Here is a 23,408-nt window from a genome sequence, read left to right on the forward strand (position 1 = left end):
GTCCTTATGTAGTAGCATAAGAGAAGAAGCCCATTTTGAATATAAATGTCTGTCTGACTGAAAGCAACCTTATATAATTGGTGAGGGAGTGTGAGAATTAACTTCTTGTAAAGGCCAAAACCAGAGAATGTCTTCAAACGTCAGTAAAAATAATTTGGCCACATATGAAGGTACCCATTCTCATTTAGTTAGGTACCTTTTTCATAATTGGAGACCTAAAAATTGCAAAATAAGCATGGGGGTCTAAATTACGTTTTGTTATATGTATTCATATTAATTATGACAGGTTATTTTTTTCACTCAGTACTCTTGTCCTCAGAAATCTTAACCAGAAAAATGTTTGCAGAAAAACTTGTCTTTATTGGATCTTTCATTTATCCTGGGTGGTAGACATTTGTTAAGGAAAAAAATTTTAAAACAGCCCCTTCTTGGTTGGTGTCAGGGGAGGATTTGAAGTGAAGTGATGTTTACTGGGGCAAACAATTGAAAATTAAATCTGCACTTTATGAAAATGAATACTAACGTCTTTTTCACCCTCTTTTTTTTATATATTACTGTATTAACTCATGATCAAAGTTGTTGAAACGACAAATTTATGATACAGAAATAAAGTGAAATATTTTGATATTCAGCACTTTTAGGCATAAATTGTGCCCTTTCTCCGCACTCCAACCAAACGAAAGTAAAAACCCTCTCTGTGAAATGCGGACCCCCTGGGGGTTATCCTAAGACCTACATGAGTGTTCAAGCAGCCTGGCTCCTTCCACCCCTGCCTTGGCCCTTTCCTTACCCGGTCCTCCTCCACGCCCCCTTCCTGGACTGACTGTCAGGTCCAAGTGTCATCTTTGAAAAGATGTCCTCACATTACTGCTGTATCCTCTATCAGTGGCTAAATCTTCCCTTGGAGCCTTTGCACATTTGTCATTTTGTTTAGTAGGAACTTGTGGCTACATGGAGCTGACTGGTGGATCATTTTGACTGGTTTTGTCCTTCTAGGCTGTGGTGAAACACCTTTTACCAAATTTGGAGATAACTGTCATCGTGGCCCAGGGAAAACTGAAAGCCACAGGTGCATTGTTTCTTTTTTAAGATTTATTTTTTTGGCTGTGGTGAGTCTTCATTACTGCATGCAGGCTTTCTCTATTGCGGTGAGCGGTGTCCACTCTTCATTGTAGCGTGAGGGCTTCTCACTGCGGTGACTTCTGTGGAGCGTGGGCTTGTAGGGCTCACAGGCTTCAGTAGTTTCGGCTTCCAGGATCCAGAGCACAGGCTCAGTAGTTGTATAGCACAGGCTTAGCTGCTTCACAGCCTGTGGGATCTTCCCAGACCAGAGATCAAACCGGTGTCCCTAGCATTGCAAGGCAGATTCTTAACCACTGGACCCCCAGGGAAGCCCCACAGGTGTGTTCAGAGATGACTTGGGGCAGGATGTGTTAGAAACATCCTCCATCCAGTACACAAGCATGGGTGCCTACTCTACACTGTGCTCTGTGTATCGTATCCTGGGGCTTCCTTGATGCCCACGACAATGTTCCTACTCTCAAGATGCACCATCTGTGGGGGCATAGGGTCAGCAAACAGGCCATGGCATGGCCGTGTGGCAAGTGCTAGGGGAGACATGAGCGCTATGGGAGCACACTGGAGGGGCACCTAATTCAGTCTTGCGAATCCTGGAAGGCTCCCTGGAGGAAAGTGATTAACATCCAAGGCAGACCTGAAGCCCAGGGAGAGGTTAACCTGGAACAGAAGGAACAGCGTGTGGGAAGGCTCAGAGACACTGATGGATGTCAGTACAGAGTGAGGAGGGGGAGTGGCAAGAGAGGAATAAAGTCTTCTACCTGCTGTGGCAAGGAATTTGGACTTGATCCTGGTGTACTGGGAGGCCATTTAAGGCTTTTAAGCAGGTGTGGTTTAGAAGAGCAGGCTAGAAATGGATTGATGAGCAATACCAGCAGGGGATGCTGTTGGACTGAGCCACGGTGGTGGCAGACAGAGGGGTGAGTTCTAGCGGCTTAACACTATCTATCCGGCTGCTGAGTCTACTGAATGGGGTGGGGGGAGGAGGGGAGTAGGGGGTCATGCCAGTGGTCCTAAGCTGGTAAGTGGCAGTGCCATTTCCTGAGACTGGGAGGGAAAGATGCTCCCAAATGTATGTCCGGATGGCAGAGTGCAGGGGACAGTGGATGTGGGCCTGTTGCTCAGGGGAGAGCCAGCCTCATGACAGGCCTGCCCAGTGGGCAGTGGCCGTGTCAACAGCACTGGGGGGCACGGATGACAGCAGCCTTAGCAGTGGAAGGTGGGGTGGAAAGACTGAGGGCAGAAAACTCTTTGAAAAACTTTGGCTACACAGAGGGGTGTTTGTTTTTTCATGAGCCAGGTGACTCATGCAGTTGAAATGCTCCTGGGAAGAAGCAGAGGAGGGAGGCTGAAGCCAGAGGGGGCAGTGAAGGCTGCAGAGCCAGGGCCCGAGGAAACAGGCAGGGTTGGTCAGGCCCAAGCCCAGGACACTGCTGATCACGCAGGGAGGAGGGAAGGCTGGGCGTGGGTGGACGGAGGTCAGCAGGCTTCATGCCAGGAGGCCGATAGCCTTGGCTTTCACCGTGGAGGGCGAAAACGAGTCATCTGCCAGGGAGGAGAAAGGAGGAGCTGGGTAGCAACTGGCAAAGGTTTTAAGCAGCTGTCCCAACAGGAGTAAGCTGAGAAGGCAAACACCATTGCTTTGGGGGTGGAAGGCCTTCACTCACACCCCACCATTGTACCTGGAGGTGGGCTAGCAGTTTAACGCCTGTGCTTTGGGCACGTGGACCTTTCTCCTTCCTTTTCAAATACTCAACTCTACAGACAAGTTTATTGGTGATTTCACAGTATCCTTTCACAGGCTGACAAACAAATAGAAAACGGAATCTTACATCACACACACATCCCCTTAGCAACTGCACATCGTGGGTCAGACAGGACAGCTCCCGTTTCTCTTCTTCCAACCAAGCCTGTTTAACCCGAGGCAGGACCAGTCTCGGCAGGTGTCATTGTAAGCCATCCTGTTGGCACAGACACCTGTGGGGTTTCCAGGACACTTCTGGCAGGGTCCTTGACACTGAAACCTTAGAGGAAGGTTTTCACGCAGGAACCAAATGAATGCAGCTAAAACGCACACCTACACCCCTCTGTTATAGAAGAGTTCTGTTTCTTCGGTTGCTGACTGAATTTCCTTTTCAAGCTCACTGCACTGTATCTAAAAAACAAAGTTAAATTCTTAATATGCATATTCAGTTTTTTTGCCTTAGAAGTTAAAAAAAATTTTTTTTCAGGAGTTCCCAGTGCTCGAGTGGTTAGGACGTTAGGATTTGGAGCTTTCACTGCCAAGGGCCCCCGGGGTTCAATCCCCGGTCGGGGAACCAAGGTCCTGCAAGCCATGTAGTGTAGCAAAAAAAAAAAGTTCAGAAAGCATCTATTTCAGTCCAATCTTTTCAGTGATGTCTAAAAAAAAAATTAACCTGGAATTCACAGGCAGTTCAGTGGTTAGGACTCCATGCGGTCACTGCTGAGGGCCCGGGTTCAATCCCTGGTCAGGGAACTAAATCCCACGCATTGTGAGGCTTGTAGGATCTTAGTTCCCTGACCAAGGGCTGAGCCTGGGCCCCTTGGATTGCAAGTTCAGAGTCCTAACTACTAGACCGTCAGGAAAGTCCCTTAAAAACGTTCTTATGGAAAATTTCAAATATAAACAAATGCTGCAGCTCACACAATGTCTGAGGAGGTACCCTGGGCAGGGCCCTGGCAGAACATCTCTTAGCCCCGCACTCTATCTGCAAGCCACCCCGGGCAGGACAGGACCACCATTCAGCCACCTCAAGCCCACCTTGGATCAACAAGGTATTTTAAACGTCCAGCAAATGCCAAGACTTGCTTGGTGGGGGTTGGGGGTCAGGGGTGGTGATGGTGACAGCAACAAGCATTTCAGCCAAGAAATGCCGGAAATCGGTATCTACTACATCAGTAATGTCCTTGCTATCAGCAACAAGCTTTTGCAGAGGTATGACCTCCGTCTGTCTTTAATAGAAACTAAGCCTCAGAGAGTTTAAGCAGATTGACCAGGGTCACGGATGAGCTGGGAATCTGAGTCCAGGCAGTCTGACTCATCACAGATAATAATATATCCTGCTCTATAGAGCAGCAGGGGCGTCCCAGGTGGTGCCAGTGGTAAGATTCCAAGTGGTAAAGAATCTACCTGCCAGTGCAGGAGACAGACTTGGGTTCGATCCCTGGGTCAGGAAGATTCCCCTGGAGTAGGAAATGGCAACCCACTCCAGTATTCTTGCCTGGGAAATCCCATAGACAGAGAAGCCTGGTGGGCTACAGTCCATGGGGCTGCAGAGTTGGACATGACTAAGCATGCACAGAACAGGTCTTACTGGCTGCACGTGAGCATGTAAGATTAAACTAGGTTAAAAATTCAATCCCTCAGTCATATTAGCCATGTTTCCAGTGCTCAATAGCCAGCTGTGATGAGGGTCTACACATACTGGACAACATATACACAACGTTTCCATCATTGCGGAAAGTCCCATGGGATGGGGGGGGGGGTCACTATAGTATCTCATGAAGCTTTAAACTATCTCAAAGTTGTTGTTGTTTTTTTGACTGTCCCAGAAAAACACTTCGGATACACAGTTAAGAAAAACAGAATCCAAAACTGTACAAGTCATCTGCAGGGTGGGATTATGTGTAAATGATATTATTTTGTTTTCAGTTCAGTCGCTCAGTCGTGTCCAACTCTTTGACACCCCATGAATCACAGCACGCCAGGCCTCCCTGTCATCACCAACTCCTGGAGTTCACTCAAACTTATTCCTCTGTAAACTTGGCCTGATTTTTTTTCAGAGAATGAGTTATCTCACTCTGATAATGAGAAAAGAATTTTTTTTAGAGGAAGTTGAAGGGGAACACTTACCCGTCCGATCTGTGGGAAGACACTAAAGGAAACGGGCACCATCAATCCCATGATGAGGACAGTACAAGAAAGCTTCAGGGTCCACAGTGACCATGGATTCTGCAGGAAAAACTGGGTCCTGTAAGAAAAAGGTACCAGGGCTTTTTAATTTAATAAAAAATTTTTTTAAAAGATGGCTTACTAAAATTTTTATTTATTTGTTTGGTCTCACCACACAGCAATGCAGGGTCTCAGTTCCCCATCCTGGGATCAAACCCAGGCCACCTGCCATGGAAGCTTGGACTCACCCACTGGGCCACCAGGGATGTCCCTTCAGGGCTTTTTTAGAGGCCCGCTCTGTGCTCAAATGGCAGGCAATTGTTTTGTGAGCAGCCGCAGGCCCGGCCTCCGTTCCTAATCGCCCGCAACAGGTGATACCACAGCTGCGCAGATGGCGCGCGCTACATGTCAGGCCCGGGTCGAGCACTTCACATGCATCCGCTCACCTGCTATCCCCCTACCCTACGCTGCTACTGCTAAATCACTTCGGTCGCAGCCCACCAGGCTCCCCCGTCCCTGGGATTCTCCAGGCAAGAACACTGGAGTGGGTTGCCATTTCCTTCTCCAATGCATGCAAGTGAAAAGTGAAAGTGAAGTTGTTCAGTCATGTCCGACTCTTAGCGACCCCATGGACTGCAGCCCACCAGGCTCCTCCATCCATGGGATTTTCCAGGCAAGAGTACTGGAGTGGGGTGCCACTGCCTTCTCCACCTGACCCTATGAGGTCTGTGTTATCATCATCTCCTTCACACCAACAAGAGGATGCAGCCACCAACCGGGTAAGGACCTTGTCTAACATCTTCAAATTCTCAAAAGTGAGAGGTCAGATTCCAGGACCTGCGCCCTTCTCCCCTGGACTGTGACATTCTGACCCTGACCTCTGAGACTGTGGGAAGAAGGTGCAAGAAACCCTGCCTGGGAAGTCAGTGACCTGGGGTCCTAGGGTCCAGCTAGGGCTCGGCCACTGACAGACCCTGTGCCCTCCGGTAAGTCACCTTCCCCTTCTGAGCCTTGAGAATTTTCAGAGGCAAAAATGAAAAGGTTGAGTCAGAAGGGCCACTGCGGCCATTCTGCCTTGGATACTGTCATGGGTGTGGGACGAGGTCCCTTCCAGGCACCCCCCCAAGGCCCACCTGGAAATGAAGACCCTCTCTCCCCACCAGGCAGGTGGTACCACTGTGCAGGCCTTGGAGGATGAATCTCGAGATTCCAGCTTTCCCAGATCCCCCATGCTGAGGTCAGCCAGAGAGGAGCAGGGGGACCCAACCCAGCATTAGTCCCCACACCCACCCAGCTGGATCGATCACAGGAAGTAAGAGTTGGACAGAACACTGCTGCGTCCTGAAATGCACTCCTTGTGTGGTCCAAACAGAGGCTTCCTAGCTCAGCAGCCCAGACAGAGCAGGCTGGGCCAGCACAGGGCAGGTGACCCCTGCTGGACCAACAGAATCCTTTCCCAGGAGTTTGTGAACTGCATGGAAGACAATCCCTGCCCCCAACCCCCAAGGTTTGCTGTGTTTTTCTCTCTCATCCAGACACTGAGGACTTCCCTAGTGGTCTAGTGATTAAGGGGCTTCCCAGGTGGAGCTAGCACTAAAGAACCCGCCTGCCAATACAGGTTAAACATAAGAGACAAGGGTTCAATCCTTGGGTTGGGAAGATCCCCTGGTGGAGGGCATGGCAACCCACTCCAGTACTCCGCCTTCCAATGCAGGGGGTGTGGGCTTGATCCCTAGTTGGGGAATTAAGGTCCCACATGCTGTGGGGACAGCCAAAAATTAAAAAAAAAAAAAAAAAAGACACTGCAAGGATATGAGCTGGGAGGTGGGCACAGTCACGTGTCAATGTGAAGAAGCCCATGTACAGAGGGAAAGGAGGAAGACAACACCCACAAAGAAGAAGAGAGGACTGTCCTGCACAACAAGAGTTCTGATCTGCTGCCGCAGGCCACTCCCCCTGCCCTGTTCCTGGTATCTAAACCAACGCCTCTCCTCCTATCCTAAGCTACTTCCTGCAAGTGGGGCCTCTCACACTAGCTGACCCCAGGCTCTCCTCCTAACAGGCCATGGCAGGGACTTCCCTGGTTGTCCAGTGGTTAAGATGCGGTGCTCCTAATGCAGGGGACCTGGGTTTGATCCGTGGTTGAGGAATTAGATCCACAAGCTACAACCAAAAGATCCTGCATGCCACAAGTAAGAGCTGGCACGGCCAAATGAATAAATATTAAAATGAATAAATAAAGGAATGGCAGTCAACTGATGCTGGGCCACTTAAGCTAATTTAGCACATGCTTGGAACGAAGAGGGGAAAGAGACTTGAGCAACATCCATAGCACAGGAGAGCTGGGAAAGAAAAGTGAAAAAGCGAAAGTGTTAGTCACTCAGTCATGTCTGACTCTGTGACCCCATGGACTGTAGCCTGCCAGGCTCTTCTGTTCCTGGAATTGTCCAGGCAAGAATACTGGGGTGAGTTGCAAGGCCCTTCTCCAGGGCCCGCAAATCCTCCAAACTCATCTTTCTATCAACAGAAATGAGGAATCGAGTCTCAGCAGGTGCAGGGACATGCCCAAGGAGTAGATCTAACTGAGGACAGAGCCTGGGGGAGAGTCCAGGTTTGTTGGAATGTGCACATCAGGATTTCCAGACCTGCCCTAAATCAATCCTACCATCTTAATGGTGATGAAGACTGTTTAGAAGGAAGATTCCTAAAGCACCTTCTTCCTATCCCGCTCTTCAGGTTCAGTATTTGACAAATTTTATACGATTTTGATGGTCAACACGTTTATTCCTTCCCGGGGATATAAGCATACCCCTCTTACCTTTTAAAAAAGTATGCGAAGACTTCAGGGATAAACGCAGAGGTCCCAAACAGCACAACTCTGGATGTTGCTGTATCTTTAACGGCCTAGAGGAAATGAAAAGAAAGCAGCTTAGCACATGGAGTGGGACAATTTCCAGGGATCTTGCAACTCATGACAGAGACTGGCAAACTGCCATTCTCCCCTCTCTGCACGTGCAAAGAGCTGGAAGCAGCGCTTGACCTGCACACATACAGAAGATGCCTGGTGTTGGTGCCTGGAATGATCGGAGATGAGATTAACCTATCCCTGACTCCACAATGGTCTCCATCACTCCCACCAACCACCCCAAATAAAATATTAAGTACAAGCAGAAGCAGCTGACAGATAAATCCTTACTTAGAACCAAATGGCAGGCCCTTTGCTGGAAAAGCTTGATTTGCCACTGAGGACATCTCCACGTTTTTCTTTCAGGCCAGAACTCTGCACACCAACCTTCCTCTCTTGAACCGCCCCCAGTTAATCCCACTCCTTCCAGTAGGGGAAGCCCAGCTCCGAGTGCACTGGCATGGCATCATGTCTGCATGTAACATGCATGAGTCTGCCTGCATGCACCCATCTTTAGCTTGTGTGATGAACAGTGTGTTATAAAATTTTATTTTGCATAAACATGTATGTATAGTCTATACTGTGTTGCCATCTTTTCTATAATATACATTACTCTCTATATTGAACTTTTAAACATATCACTGACAGTATGGATTATATACACAAAATCAGGTGTATACAAGGGCAACATCAGAGATGTTCAAGGGAAATTTTAACTATAGATGACACTTGCATTGGAACATCAGAACCCAACCCCTGGGTAAGACACAACTCTACACACTTAGTGCAAGATAGACAGGCACTCTGCCCCCTCGGCCCTCTCCTGAAATCTGTTCTGTGCACTTCCGGCCTCCTGTGACTCCGTGGCTACAGCCCATTTTTCAGGCTTCTCTGCTGTGGCCCACGTGCCTGTTTTCTGCCTAGGACACTAATGCTCAGCTCATCTGATCCCCTGTAGGAATGCCCTTCCCCCACGAGGACAGAGGGCTGCAAGGAGGGTGGCTTTTAAAAATAACCTTTCAGGAGTATAAGATAAAGTCACTCGACTCCAAGAAGAAAAGAGTAGTGGCTGAGCCTGGTGTGTTTCGGCGTCAGCAGGGCAAGGCCGGCCTCTCTCCATTTGTCTTGTGTGGAAGGGAAGACATTCCAAACCAAACACCAGTCATGAGACACTGCGAGATGCGTGATGGCCTGCAACTGAGTAGGTGGCAGAGCCAGTCAAAGGAAAACAGCGTGGACTAGGCTCCTGAAATCTGATCAAAGGTGCCTTATTACAATCAGATATTGCTGGTTACGCAGTTTCTGAAATTTTAGCTGAAGAAAAGAAACCTTCCGGTGACAAGGAAGTGATGAAAGAATGATCAAGCTTACGCACGGTCACAGACATTTTATTCTTAAGAGAAAGATCACCTTTTTTTTTTTTTAAAGTAGATCATCAAACCTTTCTTTTTCCCTAAATTGACTGTGTTGCAAACAAGGAAGCTCCTCTCAATAAGATGGGCTAGATAACTGGGTAGCTAGCAGGGCCCGAGGCTCCCTCCCAGCCCCTGGAGAGAAGCGATGCTGACCGGTGAGAGGGTGGGTCTCCAGAGCCCAGCAGAGCACCCGAGAGGTGGGAGGTGCTGAAGAACAACTTGTGGATTAGGCATTTGCTCTCGTGCTTCTCACCATGCCCTGCAGTTAAAATTCAGTTGAAGAAAAATGCCAAAACACATCCACACACAGAGTTGTAAACAAGTGGTCAGAGCGGCATCAGGGGCAACAGTCAAAAATTGGACACAATCCAAGCGTCCATCGCCTGGGGAGCAGACAAGCAAAACATGGTACAGCCATGCAGTGGGAGACTGCTGCTGCTACGTCGCTTCAGTCGTGTCCGACTCTGTGCGACCCCATAGACGGCAGCCCACCAGGCTCCCCCGTCCTTGGGATTCTCCAGGCAAGAACACTAGAGTGGGATGCCATTGCCTTCTCCGACAGTGGGAGACTACTCGGCAATAAAAAGCCACGCCCTACCAATGCATGAAAAGATGGATGAACCTCAAAAGCCAAAGAGGCCAGACACAAAAATACTGTGATTCACTTGTATGAAACTTCTAGAAAAGGTAAAACAATGAAGACATGAAGCAGATCAGTGTTTCCCTGGGGCTGGGGGTGGGAGGGGGGTGACTGAAACGGGCCCCGACAAAATTTTCAGGGGCATGAAAATGTTCTAAAATTGGACTGTGGTGGGACTTCCCTGGTGGTCCAAGGGCTAAGACTCTGCTCCCAGTCTTGGTCAATCCCTGGTCAGGGAACTCGATCCCACAAGCTGCAACTAGGAGTTTCCGCGTGCCACAACTAAGACCCAGTACAGCCAAATAGTAAAAATTAAAATAATAATAAAATAAATCTCGATATATATTTGGGTTCTCTGGTAGCTCAGCTGGTAAAGAATCTGACTGCAATGCAGGAGATCCCAGTTCGATTCCTGGGTTGGGAAGATCCGCTGGAGAAGGTGGTACTAGTGGTAAAGAACCCGCCTGCTAAGGCAGGAGACAGAAGAGACGTGGGTTCAATCCCTGCTTGGGAAGATCCTCTGGAAGAGGAGGGTGTGGCAACCGACTCCAGTATTCTTGCCTGGAGAATCCCACAGACAGAGGAGACTGGTGGGCTACAGTCCATAGGGTTCCAAAAAAGTCAGACACGACTGAAGCGACTTAGCACAGCACACACTTAATGTATTTATATAGATGACTGATAGATGGTCAGATATTCTATTGGTTCTGTTTCTCTGGAGAACCCAGATACCGCATCATCTTTTAAACATCAGAGTGCAAATGTAAACGGCCTCTGAGCATCATGAGAAAAGACAGATCAGAAAAGGCTGAAGGGAGATGTGAATTTGTTACCAGCTCTCAGACTGACAATTAAATTCTTTGCCCCAAAGGCAAGCAGCTTAAAGCTCCAAGGCGTGCATCCCCTACCTTTGTCCCGGCTTTTCTGGAATAACCTATGACATTGCCTTCCTTGTCCATGACCTCGATCCCACGCATGGGCTCCAAACTTCGGGAGGCGATCACGTTCATCCCACTGAGCTGGGCTGTGGACGTAAAGAAGGAAACAGAGGGATGAGTGTGGGTCCAGTGAAGGGACATGTTTTCGAGGGTCACGCCTCTTTCTCTGATGGGTGTGCTTTGCCGATCCATGGGTGGTCACCTGACACATACAAGGTCAGCTTTCTCCTGGGCTGTGGAGTAGGGGTCAGAACTGCTGGCCTCTCAGTCTTGGATCCTGACTACAACCCAGCCCCAAGTCCTGACACCCTTGATAGGATTCCCAGAAAAACCCCGGGGCCCTTGAAATATGCCTGCCTTCTTTGCTGAAGCTGGCTTGACCCAGTTTCTATAACATAATTTCCCAGATTTTACCACTGACCTAATTCTGCCAACTCTTCAAGCTGCTTTGATTTCCAAGCCCAAATGCTGAGTGTGAATTACTGAACTTGCAGGCTGGCAAATTTAAAACAGTTGGTTAATATCTCTGTCCCTCCCTTAAGAGTCAGACCTGCTGCTGCTGCTGCTGCTAAGTCGCTTCAGTTGTGTCTGACTCTGTGCGACCCCATAGACGGCAGCCCACCAGGCTCCCCCGTCCCTGGGATTCTCCAGGCAAGAACACTGGAATGCGTTGCCATTTCCTTCTCCAATGCATGAAAGTGAAAAGTGAAAGTGAAGTGGCTCAGTCGTGCCCGACTCTTAGCGACCCCATGGACTGCAGCCCACTAGGCTCCTCTGTCTATGGGATTTTCCAGGCAAGAGTACTGGAGTGGGGTGCCATCATCAGACCACTGGTTTGAAATCCCCAAGACTACTACTTCCTCCCTGTGTAACCCTAGAAAATCTCCCTAACCACCCCTTGCCTCAGTCTCCTCATCTGTAAATGGGGATACTATTACCTGCCCCTAAGTTGTTGTCAAGATTCAGTGAAATAATATATGGACAAGGCTTGTACAGTCTTTACAAAAAGATGGAGATGTAGCAAATGGACGTGCGGACACAGAGAGGGGTGGGGGGTGGGGGACGAACTGGGAGACTGGGATTGACGTATATACACCACCATGTATAAAACCGAGAGCTAGTGGGAAACTGCTGTGCAGCACAGGAGCTTAGCTCAGCGCTCTGTGATGACCTGGAGGGGTGGGATGGGGGCGGTGGGAAGGAGGTTCAAGACGGAGGGTAAATGTGTATACACACACACATACACAGACATACATATAGCTGATTCACTTTGCTGTACAGCAGAAACTAACACTGTAAAGCAATTATATTCCAATAAAAAATTTTAAAAATAAAAAATATTAATTGGAGTATCATATTTATTATAAATAATATATTTATTTATATATATAAATATAAATAAAATGTAATTTGTGTTTCCAGGTTTGTGTTCATCCTTTGACAACTCAACAGGTATCTACAGAGAAAGTGTCATTTCTCAAACCAAAGACCCCATCTGGACCTGGGAGCACCAGCAAGCTGTAAATGGTGGCTCTCACCAGCTGCTGTGAGGCCCAGAGACTGGGGTATCCCTGAAGATGGAGACAGGCTCCTGCTTACCGAGAATGATGACGGGAATGACGTTTCTGCTCAGAACGCTATTCATTGAAAGCCTTACTTGCAGCAGACGAGGGAATAACTAGAAAATGAGAGAGACGAATCATTATTGCATGGGATCAGTAGAGAGCTAGTGTCAACTCAGTTCCTGTTACAGGGCAGGACCCTGCACGCGTCTCCACATATTTCTTGTTTTAATTCCTGCAACAGTGAAGTGTTCTCCCTGATCATCAGAGGAACACTTGGAGACTTAGGCTACAGAATGTGTCCAGAGTCACTAAGATATTACAGATTTGAGCCAAGATGTGAACCCAGGTTCACCAGACTCTGAAGTCTACATTTTCACTCATTACAGTATCCTGACATTGAAAGCAATACACAATTTGTATAACATGTTTACAAACATGACATTATTTTTTGTTTTTGGTCGCATACTGCTGCATATGGGATCTTAGTTCCCTGACCAGGGATCAAACCTACACCCCCTGCAGTGGAAGTTCAGAGTCTTAACCACTGGACCACCAGGAAAGTCCCCTGGATTAATTTTTTTATGAAAGATAATAGTACTGAGTCCATGCCTAGAAACTTAGGGGAAAAAAAAAATCACATAATTTTGGGGTTATAGGATTACAGGTAACTTTGATTTTCTTCTTTATGTCTTAATCATACTTTCTAAATTCAGTTAGAACATACAATTTTGATTCTGAGGAGTAAAAGATTTGACACATTTTAAAAATACATACGCCCAAAAAACAAACAAACAAACAAACAAACTACATACGCCCAAAAAAGTTGAAGACACAATCACTCCTGCTCCTAGTAATAAGCTCTCGTGTGCACGGCGATTCTAGGGAAAAACAAACGTTCATATTTAGCAAATACCACAGTTTTACCCAGGAAAGATAATTCCAACACACACACAAAATCGCCAAAAGAAACACTGTGAAACTGCATGGCCTCTGGGCCTCGAAATACTCACATAGCTTGCATTTCCATTGACGATGTTGAAGACCGTACTGTAGGTGTAGAAGGAAGCCTACAGGAAGACAGAGGCAAACACGTCACATTTTGGTTTCAAGTGCAACAAATTCAATAATTCTGAAATAGAAAGAATTGCTACCTGAGGTAAAATCATGGACTTCAGACTTTTCACTGGCAGCATTGACAGAAATAGCTGTAAAGAAAGTAAAGCACATATAGACTACTATATATAAAATAAACAAGGACCTACTGTGTAGTACAGGGAACTATACCCAAGATCTTGTAATAACCTACAGTGGAAAAGAATCTGAAAAAGAATACATATATAATGAATCATTCTGCTGTACACCTGAAGTACACTTCAATTAAAGAAAATAAAGCAGAGCTGAGAGTGTCTTGGGGTGGGGAGGGAAGGCTTGTGGTACACAGAATCTCCCCAGGGAGATGTAGAACCGAGTCCCCAAGAGTGGGGCAAGAAGCAGAAGATGCGGATGCTGGGGGTAAGTGGCCCATAGACAGGTGGTGTTGGATGGGCCCCCACGGGCAGTGAGAGCCCGGGGGGTGCCTCACAGTGGTCCCTGTCTCCAGACGTGCAGTCGAGCAGGGTGGTTGAGAAGCAGCATTTTAATTTATTTTAAATTAAATTTGCAGGGGGCAGAGGAGTGCTGTCACTTAGTAAGCACGCCTCATGAGAGCCAAGGTGGACAGCCTCACTGCGGGGGGGTGATTCCAGATCCCAGGGAAGAGCCTGCCTGATTGGGGGGAGGGGGCTTGGGGAGAGGAGGTGACAGCCAGTGACATGGGCCTGTGCCACGGAGCATGTCCTAACTCATCTACCTCCCCCTTAGAGCTTGGCACATGGTAGGTATTCAAAGAAAGGGTTACCTAGCAACACTGTGTATCCACAACAGGCCCTGATGCCCGGGGTGATAAGTAGGGGTGGGGTGTGGACAAGGGTCAGAGGTGAGAGGTCCTAACCATCTATCAGGTAGTCACGGGACAGGGTCCCAGAGCTTAGGAGATGGATGGACGTCCTCCTGACCCCTTGGCTTCTTAGTGGTGAATGGCAGCTTACTCACCGTGGGCGCTGTGAAAGGCAGGAGAGCTGGCGAAAAAGACAAGAGGGTCAGTGACGGCAGAGAGGGTGGGAAACTGCCCACCCTGAAGCCTCTTCTCAGGCACGGGAGTCAAAGGATATTTTTTACGCACTTTTCTTTCTAATACAAATAATAACTACCTGCATGAGGCAAAACTTAAAACCAGCACAGCAGAGGAAGACCTGACCAGGCTTTCTCTCATTGAGGGTAAGTGGTCACTTGTTGCAAGTCTTTTTTCACCCTTCCAGGTGAATTCAATACATCTGTGACACTGTGACTTATAAGACATATGTGTTTGGTCTTCATCCCTATTCCTGGCACAGAGATCCTAAAACCCTTGAAATTTCCTAAGTGAGAAGGGGGATAAAGGTGAAAGGAGTGTCTCTTATTCTTTTTTTTTTTGTTAATTTATTTGGCCGCACCAGGTCTTAGCTGTGGCGTGCAGGATCTAGTTTCCTGGTCAAGGATTGAACCTGGGCCCCCTGCGTTGACAGCATGAAGTTTTAGCCACTGGACCAAGTGCCTCTCATTCTTCAAAGCAAGCCCCTTTCAACCACACCTGAGATAATGTCAATACGGTGGCTTTGGGAAAGCACCGAAGGATGGGGCTGGTTGCCAGGGGAACCAACCACATAACTTGGAGGGAGGCAAGGTTTTCTAAAGGTTACAAACCACTTGTGAAAATTAGAATCAACTCACCTGCAGGTCGAAAAGGACCAGGGATTAGTCTGCTATTGTCAGGATGCACTGTGGACTTCAGAGGGGTAAACACAAAGGTGAGTCTGATGTTTGGTTTTGTTATTTTAGGCTAAAAATTAGGATGGGGCTGAAACTTACAAGACTTCTCTTCCAAGCTTCTTGTATCTAAAAAGAGAAAGACCAAGCAATAGCTTTTAAAGGTGGCTCGGCAGCCAAAATAGCTCCTCTCCAGTTTCATTTCCGGTACCACCTTTGCTCCACCTTTCAGAGAGTGGAGGGTGAACTGTTTTCTACCACGGGAGGCAAAGCAGATCAAAACAAGTAAATCAAATGAACGAACTAACAAGAAGCAAAAATATAAGAGCCACACGAAAATGACCAGAACATTAAAAAGCCCTCCAAGTCTGTGACCTTGGAGAGGCCAACTTCTAACTCGCCCCTTGGGGGAGTCCCTGAATGCAGCCAGCCTCCCCCGGCTCGGAGTGGAGCAGGCTGTGTGCAAACCACGCCATTAGCCAAGTCACTGTAACAGAGCCAGGTGTGAGTACAGAGGCCCCAACAAGTTCTTAGAAAAACCAAGTTAAACATGCGAGCTTTCCGCAGGCTGCCTCAAGGGATTGATGTTTGTGGGCTCTGGAAAGCCCCATTCGCTGCAAGGTAGATAACAAACACTAGGCTTAAGTCTTTGGGCAGGGGCTGTAACCCCGCCCCGTAACACTGCTTGTAACAGGGAGCAGATGCTGACTTCAGAGGCCTGCCAGAATTCTGGAATTTGCCATGGGGCTCGGGAGTCAGCTACAGAGAACACCCATAACAGATACTGCAACAGCCAATCTCTGTTGCACAGGAGGAACCCTATGCTTTTTCCCCTTAATACTAGTTCCTAACAGTCATAACTCATATTCATCTAGCTTACAAGAAGGAGTCCTAACTATATTTTAAAAGCTAACCCAACTGAGTAGTGTTTATGATGACAAAATCCCACTTGAGTTCAGACCATGCAGTTGGAATCACCTGAAGGCAGCCAAGCCCAGCCTTGAGCCAGGCACACCTGGGAACAAGAAACATACCCTTTTGTCCTCCAGGTCACCTCTGGATGCATCTTCATTTGTTAACAACAGTTGCCTCGATTTTTCTATTTTTTCCTACAATTAGATATAAAGAAATCAAGCAATGATCTCAACTTCAGATTTATCCACAGATTTAAGAATCACATGCTTAGTAACACCTGATTTTAATTTTTTTTTTTTTTTTTTACTTCTCCAAGAGGCTTGCAGGATCTTAATTCTTGATCAGGGATTGAACCCACACTCTCAGTATTCCACTGCATGAATATAGCATTTTCTATTTCTCTATTTCCCTACTGATGTGCATTCAGCTTGTTTCCTATTTTTCTCTATTATAAACAAAATGACAGGGAACATTTATTTGAGCACAAAGATGGAAGTGTCCCGGTGGATCTGGCTGAAAGTGTCATTGCTGGTCTCTCATGAAGGGTTTCTCTTCCTCTTCATCCCTCAGCCACACCTGGTTCAAACTCCCATCTTTCACTTAGACAATTGAGTCATCTCCTGAACTGATCATAGTCTGGGTCCCTCTGGTTACTCACCACATGGCTAAGTAAAAATCCCTCTTGTCTGAATGATACACAAGAACCTTCCAGAACTGTCTGGTTCCCCTGAGTTAAAAGACTCAGTAACTGGGTGACCTGGCCCATGGCTCCCTCCCCTTTGCTTACAGTCCTGTCTTCCTGACAGTTCCTCCCTGGCCCACCCTCCCTCCCTCCCAGCCTTCTTTAAACAACCTCCCCCAATTCCCTGCTGCACCTTGCCCTTAGAGCCCTGGGTCAAGGTCTGTGACTAGCTTTGCTAGTCTGTCCTCCATTACCAGGGAGGTTTATTTTTGAAACCACCAGCACCAGGCCCAGGGTTTGGTTGGTTATTGTTGTTTAGTCAATAAGTCATGTCCAACTCTTTTGTGGCCCCATGGACTGTAGCCGCCAGGCTCCCCTGTCCATGGGATTTCCTAGGCAAGAATACTGGAGTGGGTTGCCATTTCCTTCTCCAGAGGATCTTCCAAACCCAGGAATTGAACCTGTGTCTCCTACATTGCAGGCAGATTGTCTACCACGAAGTCACTCACCCAGAAAGCCAAGATTTGGTACTACCTGTTAAATGGATGTCTGTTTTTATGTAGCAACCTTCCCATCTCACAAGTTCATTCACAAGGAGTAAAAACATGATAATATACATGGATTCTGCTATTTCAACTGCTTTGAAAAGGGAGATACAACCTTCACATTTCAGAATAAAATGTGAAATTAACTATTTTGAAAACAAGAAAATACTTACAATTGAAAGGACCAAATTCGTAGGATCCAACAATTCTGTCCACTGAAGAAATCTTTGAATAAAAGACTTAAGAGGGGCAGGAGCACCAGAGAGGTTAACGGCAGCAGAAAAACAAAAACAGGTAATAATAACAGTTAACATTATTTTCAGAACCTCATAGGGCCTTCTCCTTGCAGCATCTCCTAGAATCCTCACAACATCCCCATCTTACAGGTGAAGACACTGAAGCTTCCAAGGGCTCATGAGTGTATTCAAGGAAGCCCAACCAGGAAATGACCCAATGGCCTGTGCTCTTCAGTTCGAATTGCTCTTGAGGATTAAAAGCCCAGACTTTAGAGTCAAATGGACCTATGTTCACTCCCCACATATCACCTTGAAGCACTGCCTAGAAAGGTCTTAGAATCTGTTTCTTCACACCCCTTGGGTGATTATAAGGCTTGCATGCATGCTATGTCACCTCGTTGCAACCCTAAGGACTGTAGCGCACGGGGCTCCTCTGTCCATGGGATTCTCCAGGCAAGAATGCTGGAGTGGGTTGCCATTTCCTCCTCCAGGGGATCTTTCCGACCCAGGGATTGAACCAGAGTCACCTGGAAAGTCTGGTTATAAGGCTTATCTCCAGTCATAAAGAACTGAACTCTCCAGTGAAGGCTCAATAAAGGCAGTTTGGTTCACATATGGAGAAAGGAGGCTTGGTTTGCTTCCCAATGCCCACAGACTTTGCAGTGACTCCCTCTTTGAGACCTGGCTCTGCTAGGACAACTTGAGTTCCTTGTCCTTGACTTTCCCGCCTGAGAAAACGGAGCTAAGCTCTGCTCTAGGTCAAGGCTTAATGAGAACACTCTAGACACGTGCTGTCCAATTAACCACATGTGGCCAGGCCAATTCGAGATGTGCTGTATGTGGAAACCATACACAAAGACTTCTAGAGAAAAGGATGTAAGAAATCGCATTCATAATTTTTTATATCGGTTACATGTTGAAATGTTAATATTTTGTTTCTACTGGGCTAAATGTAATATATTATTAAAAATACAAGGTAAAAAGTCATATATATATTTTTAATGTGACTACTAGAAAATTTGGAATTACCCACGTGGCTCCATCCTATTTCTATTGGACAGAGCCTCGGCCACTGCTTGGAGGCGGGGCTTCCCGCAGCCCGGAATCTCACGGTCGGGTGGCTGAGCCTATAGACTCCTGGGGGACTCCTGGGGAGGACCTGTTTTGCGCCTCTCCAGCCTGGTGCTCAGCAACAGCCTGAGCAGCATAAGCAGACCCCTGAGGGGTGGGAAGTGACTCCTGGTTCGTGCGATCTGCAGGGTGACACTGTGTTACCCTCCCTAGCCAAGTCTGCGGCAGAGGCGACGCACGCTAACCGCCGTGGCCGTCGGCATCCTGCAAGCCTGGCTTTCCCTTCGTTCCCTCCCCGGGGTCTGAGACGGGAAGGCGGGTGCTGCGACCACGTGGCCTGCCCAAGGTCACGGTGGCCAGCGGCGACTCCAGGCCGCGCGGCCCTCCCCGCCCCCAGCTGCGCCGGGCCCGGGCCGTACTTGGCGTTCGGTGATCCAGAAGCGCACGTTGGGCTCCATGCGGGCGGCGGCGCCGCTGCACCCTGGGAGCCGCCCGGCCCCCGGCGCTTCTTCCTCCTCTTCCGGGCTCCTCTTCCTGGGACCTTAAGAGCTGCCAGGAAAGGCCGCGGCGGCCGGGTCTGGCGGGGAGGAGGAGCCAGGCGGCGAGCCCCGCCCCGGGCGCGCGCGCGTCCCCTGTCCCCGCTCCTGATTCCCGGCTCCCAGGCTCGCGCGCCCACGGCTCCTCCGTACCGCGTGCGCTCTGTTCCAGCTCCCGGGTTCCTGCACCCCTGCTGTTGCCTGGAGCCCACCTCCCCCATAGGCCAGGTCTTCCCAACCTTGTTCCTCACTTTCAGGTAGGCTGGCCGCCTCCAGCCTAGATGGGGCACCTATGTAACCCCCATATCACGGGACCTACAGCGAAGATCCGATCAGGGGCGCGAGGCACCTTCCACAGCCTCACCCTGCACTCCTGCAGCGTCTGACCTCCCCGAGCACAGGTTTTTTAATCCTCGGAAATCCCTTCGATTGCACCCGAAGTCCAGCGGACACTGGATGGGGGGGTAGGACGCACTACATAATTTGTGCGGCCCAGTGGTACCTCTTTTTCGAATTTTCAGAAGTCGACTTGAAAGTATTAAAGCAAGCCCCGGGGCCCTTCTGGGTTCCCTAGCCCTGCCTCCCAGGCAGTGTCTCTGCCCAAGGGCTTTCCCCTCGCTCTGGGGCAAATCCAGTTTCCTCTGTTGTGCACGAGAGCAGGTAGAGACCACTTGTAAACGAAAATGTGCCTTTCTTCTGCCTCCATCCGCTTCCCCAGCACTGGGGTGTGTGAGGGTTATGTGTGTTTGTGGAAGGCTGGATGTTGAGGGTGTTCCTCAGGAGTCCTAGGTTAGGGACCTGGTGCCATAGAATACTTGGTTGTGTGACCATGGTCAAGTCAGTATCTTCAAGTCTACTTTCTCATTCTGTAAAATGATGACAATAATTGTACCTATTGTGTTTTTGTTGTCGGTCCAATGAGATAAGACATGTGGAAGCCCTAGCAGTGCTGGGTCCATAGGAAGTGCTCAGTCTGGACCACTTGCAGCCAGTTGGCCTTGGCCCTCCCTTTGACTTCCCCTCCTGGAATATGAGAGCAGTTCATGGTTTTCTTCAGACCCATGTGGCACTTCAGCTCCCACAGGTCACTTTTCCGTATCTCCAAGACTTCATCTCCTCCTCCAGGAAGACTTTCTTGATGCCCATAGTCAGGTGAGGTGTCCCCCTGTTCAGAGTTCCCTGGAATGCATCTATTGCACCGAAGTATTTAGCACATCTGTGTTATCCTGCTGGCTCTACTCCAAGTATGTCACAAATCCAGCCCCGCTGACCTGCTTTCCTCTCTGCAGTTACGGGGTCTAGTCTTAACAGAGGAGCCAGAGTGATCCTCTAAGCACAAGATGATGTAACTCTTCTCAAAACATTTCTGCCATTTCCCATCTCAGAATAGAATCCGAAGTCCTTAGCTTGCCCATAAAGCACTCTGGGCTCCCCATTACCATTCTCCTCCTTCACAGGTCCGGTCACATGGTCCTTCTTCACCCACCCCACGTCCACTCTTGCCTCAGGGCCTTTGCACCTGTCATTCGCTTTGCCTAGAACCTTTTTATCCCTCACCTTCTCCATGTTTTATCTCATTTGACACCAAAACCCTAAGGTAGGTACAATTAGAGTCCTCATTTTGCAGATGAGAAAACAGACCTGGAGAGATTGATTCCCTGAAACCCTATTAAAATACCTGCACCTCTCTGCTCTAGTCCCTTGTTTCACTCTATTGTCCTTCCATTTTATGTAATGTTATTGTTTATTCCCTCTACAATGTAAGTGCAAAAAGGAAGAGGTATGTCTTTTTTGTTCATTCTGCCTCCAAAATAGTACCTAGCATATAGTAGGTACTCCAGGATTTGACTGTAGCCTGCCAGGCTCCTCAGTCCATGGAATTCTCCAGGCAAGAATACTGGAGTCATAGTCATTCCCTTCTCTAGGGGATCTTTCCAATCCAGGGACTGAACCCAGGTCTCCCACATTATAGGCAGATTCTTTACCATCCGAGCCACTAGGGAAACCATTAAATGAATAAATGCTTCCATATTTCTTTTGTCCAGCTCCTTGGATGTGTAGCCAGCATCTTATTCATCTTTGTAGCCAGTGAATTAAATGCGCAGTAAATGTCTGTTGATATAATCAGAGAAGGAAAACTAGAGAGCCCCACAATATAAGCTGAAGCAAGAATTAATGGTGTTAAAAATCCAAGTATTTTAAAATATGTTTATTATTTATTATATTTTTTACATGGAACACTTCAAGAAAGAAAATCATTACAATAATTCAAATGCATGAATGATTCAAATTCATACTGCAATCCCTGGATTCAATTAATATCCTTTCTAATTATACCCAATCAATATTAGAAATGTATGTAGACATAAGTCAGCTAACAAAGTAAGTAAAATAACTATATAAACTATAAATCTCAGGAGTGGGGAACATGCATGATCAGTTAAGTCACTGTGCCACTGTGGTTTTTTTAAAAAAAAAACATGATTCATATTTCCTTCAACCATACATTCATTGCAAGCGTTAAATTAGACCACTGATACTAACAACTTAAAACTATGTTCTTTAAAGAAAATTCAGTTTAATACAAAGAAATTCAAGAGGAAAATTTCAGGACCCTTGATCAGAAGTTTTCAATACCTCTCATACTACTCTGGTATACACAAAGCTTCAAGTAAGGCTGAGGAAAAAGATCTGTTTCCTTTTCCCATTGAAGACATGATCCAAGAAACAGGTGAACCACATACACACTCTGTAGAAACTAGCCATCCATCCACACCTTGCCTTGGACTCATTATATTAGTAACTGAAAACATTTTAAAAGCCTTGGCCAACATTACAAGAACAAAACATTTATAGTAGTACTCTTTATGAATATAAGCATCATTGGGTTTGTTTTTTTTTGCCTGCTATAAATACTAATCTTTGAAAACCTACAAGTGAGTTCCCACTGTGGCTCTTTTCTGGTGTGGGAAGCTGCAGGTGTGCACGGGACAGTCTACTGATTTACCTTCTCAAAATATTCTCTGGAAGCAGTTGGATGGGGCTTGATCTGAAAATACAAAAACATTTCACTGGGTCAGTGACTTCATGATCTCAAAAGGGAGCCGAAGGCCCCCAATTTTTAACCTACAGTTCTTTAACTTTTAAAAGATTGGTCTGTTTCCTTTAAAATACATGGATGAAACTGACATGAACAGCCTTGCTGGGGCCTGGCCCCACCCCCACCTGCAGCAGCTTCACGCATTTGCACACCACCTCCACCCCTGCTCCAACTCGGATATTCCAGGCCAGCAGCCCTTGAGGCAGTGAGGACCTGGGACCCTCTTGGCTGGGCTCCCATTGCTTTTGGGAAAGAAACCTACTGTAGGAGACTCGGGTGTCCAGTTGGCTGGGCAGACTTCTCCATGGGCTTCCACAAACTGGAACGCCTTCACCAAGCGGAGGGTCTCTTCCACGCTTCGGCCCACTGGGAGATCATTAACACTCAGATGCTTGATGACTCCGTTGGGGTCAATTATGAAGAGACCGCTGTGTAAAGATTCATCCTCATCAGAATATCAACATTACCAGAGCTAGAAAAACTCTACTTCTACCCTGCCTTTAATTCTCCTTGATAGAGCATTTATTAAACTCTATCATGTGCTTAAAGATCAAGTTTTCCTTGTACAGAAAGCTTATCTCCTATTGATGACAGATGCTTTAACAAAGATAGGACTGGACTAGGCCACCATGGAAAGCAGGCAGTGTGTTCACATTCACAGATTTGACCTGGATGTCTCACAGTATCTGAAGGTCACTGAACTACACAGAGGAAAGACTTCTCGTTAGTGATGCAGTAAGCATTCTTTGGGCAGCTGTACCAAATCTTGGCAAGAAACCATAAGCGACTGAGAAGGGACAGAGACGTATTTTATCTGTATTCTGTAAATACTTATGAGTGAATTGAGTAGCAGGGAGAAAATCCCATGGGAAAATTTACTGGCCTTAAGTCTAGGCAAAGCAGAAATCTAAAGGAAAACAATCCCATCACTTTTGTTTATTTTTGGCTACCCTGAGGTACAGTTTGTATAGTGCCTAGTACTCTTCCATTAAGTTTTCAAAATAATGAACTGGTTTCTTGGAATTC

General features: G+C 47.4%; 2 protein-coding genes across 5 annotated transcripts in view; both read right to left on the reverse strand.

The window, feature by feature from the left end:
* Nucleotides 1-344: 344 nt before the first annotated feature.
* Nucleotides 345-19,315, reverse strand: SFXN4 (sideroflexin 4). 3 transcript variants are annotated; one of them, XM_055560176.1, is made up of 14 exons: nucleotides 19,166-19,315; nucleotides 17,613-17,678; nucleotides 16,332-16,406; nucleotides 15,400-15,426; nucleotides 15,262-15,316; nucleotides 14,545-14,570; nucleotides 13,605-13,658; nucleotides 13,464-13,520; nucleotides 13,266-13,331; nucleotides 12,488-12,566; nucleotides 10,859-10,974; nucleotides 7,809-7,894; nucleotides 4,952-5,069; nucleotides 345-2,622 (listed from the first exon to the last, which is right to left on the reverse strand). In XM_055560176.1, exons 1-14 carry the CDS (start codon nucleotides 19,202-19,204, stop codon nucleotides 2,596-2,598), a joined length of 891 nt encoding a protein of 296 aa, XP_055416151.1. In that variant the 5' UTR covers nucleotides 19,205-19,315; the 3' UTR covers nucleotides 345-2,595. The 3 variants fall into 3 exon arrangements, with proteins under 3 accessions (XP_055416151.1, XP_055416149.1, XP_055416150.1); XM_055560174.1 differs by lacking the exon at nucleotides 345-2,622 and adding an exon at nucleotides 2,819-3,232 and having other exon boundaries at nucleotides 19,166-19,311; XM_055560175.1 differs by lacking the exons at nucleotides 345-2,622; nucleotides 19,166-19,315 and adding exons at nucleotides 2,819-3,232; nucleotides 18,203-18,414.
* A 2,161-nt stretch (nucleotides 19,316-21,476) lies between these two features.
* Nucleotides 21,477-23,408, reverse strand: part of PRDX3 (peroxiredoxin 3) — a 186,300-nt gene continuing 184,368 nt past the window's right edge. For both annotated transcript variants that reach the window (XM_055560177.1, XM_055560178.1), the window contains 2 exons: nucleotides 22,645-22,810; nucleotides 21,477-22,331 (listed from right to left, as the gene is read on the reverse strand). In XM_055560177.1, the coding sequence (XP_055416152.1) occupies nucleotides 22,278-22,331; nucleotides 22,645-22,810 (220 nt within the window). In that variant the 3' untranslated portion in view covers nucleotides 21,477-22,277. The remainder of the gene's footprint in view (nucleotides 22,332-22,644; nucleotides 22,811-23,408) is intronic.

Source organism: Bubalus kerabau, chromosome 22, assembly GCF_029407905.1.
Source record: "Bubalus kerabau isolate K-KA32 ecotype Philippines breed swamp buffalo chromosome 22, PCC_UOA_SB_1v2, whole genome shotgun sequence".
Lineage (NCBI taxonomy): Eukaryota > Metazoa > Chordata > Mammalia > Artiodactyla > Bovidae > Bubalus > Bubalus kerabau.

Bases quoted from the DNA above. Each gene is read 5' to 3' on its own strand.
- SFXN4 (XM_055560174.1), bottom strand. From the start codon at position 19,204: ATGGAGCCCAACGTGCGCTTCTGGATCACCGAACGCCAA. The intron at 13,659-14,544 runs GTGAGTAAGCTG...CTTTCTTTACAG, and splicing joins TGCCTTTCACAGCGCCCACG to CTATTTCTGTCAATGCTGCC. The intron at 12,567-13,265 runs GTATGTAGTTTG...CTCATTTTCTAG, and splicing joins TGTCTTCAACTTTTTTGGGC to TTATTCCCTCGTCTGCTGCA.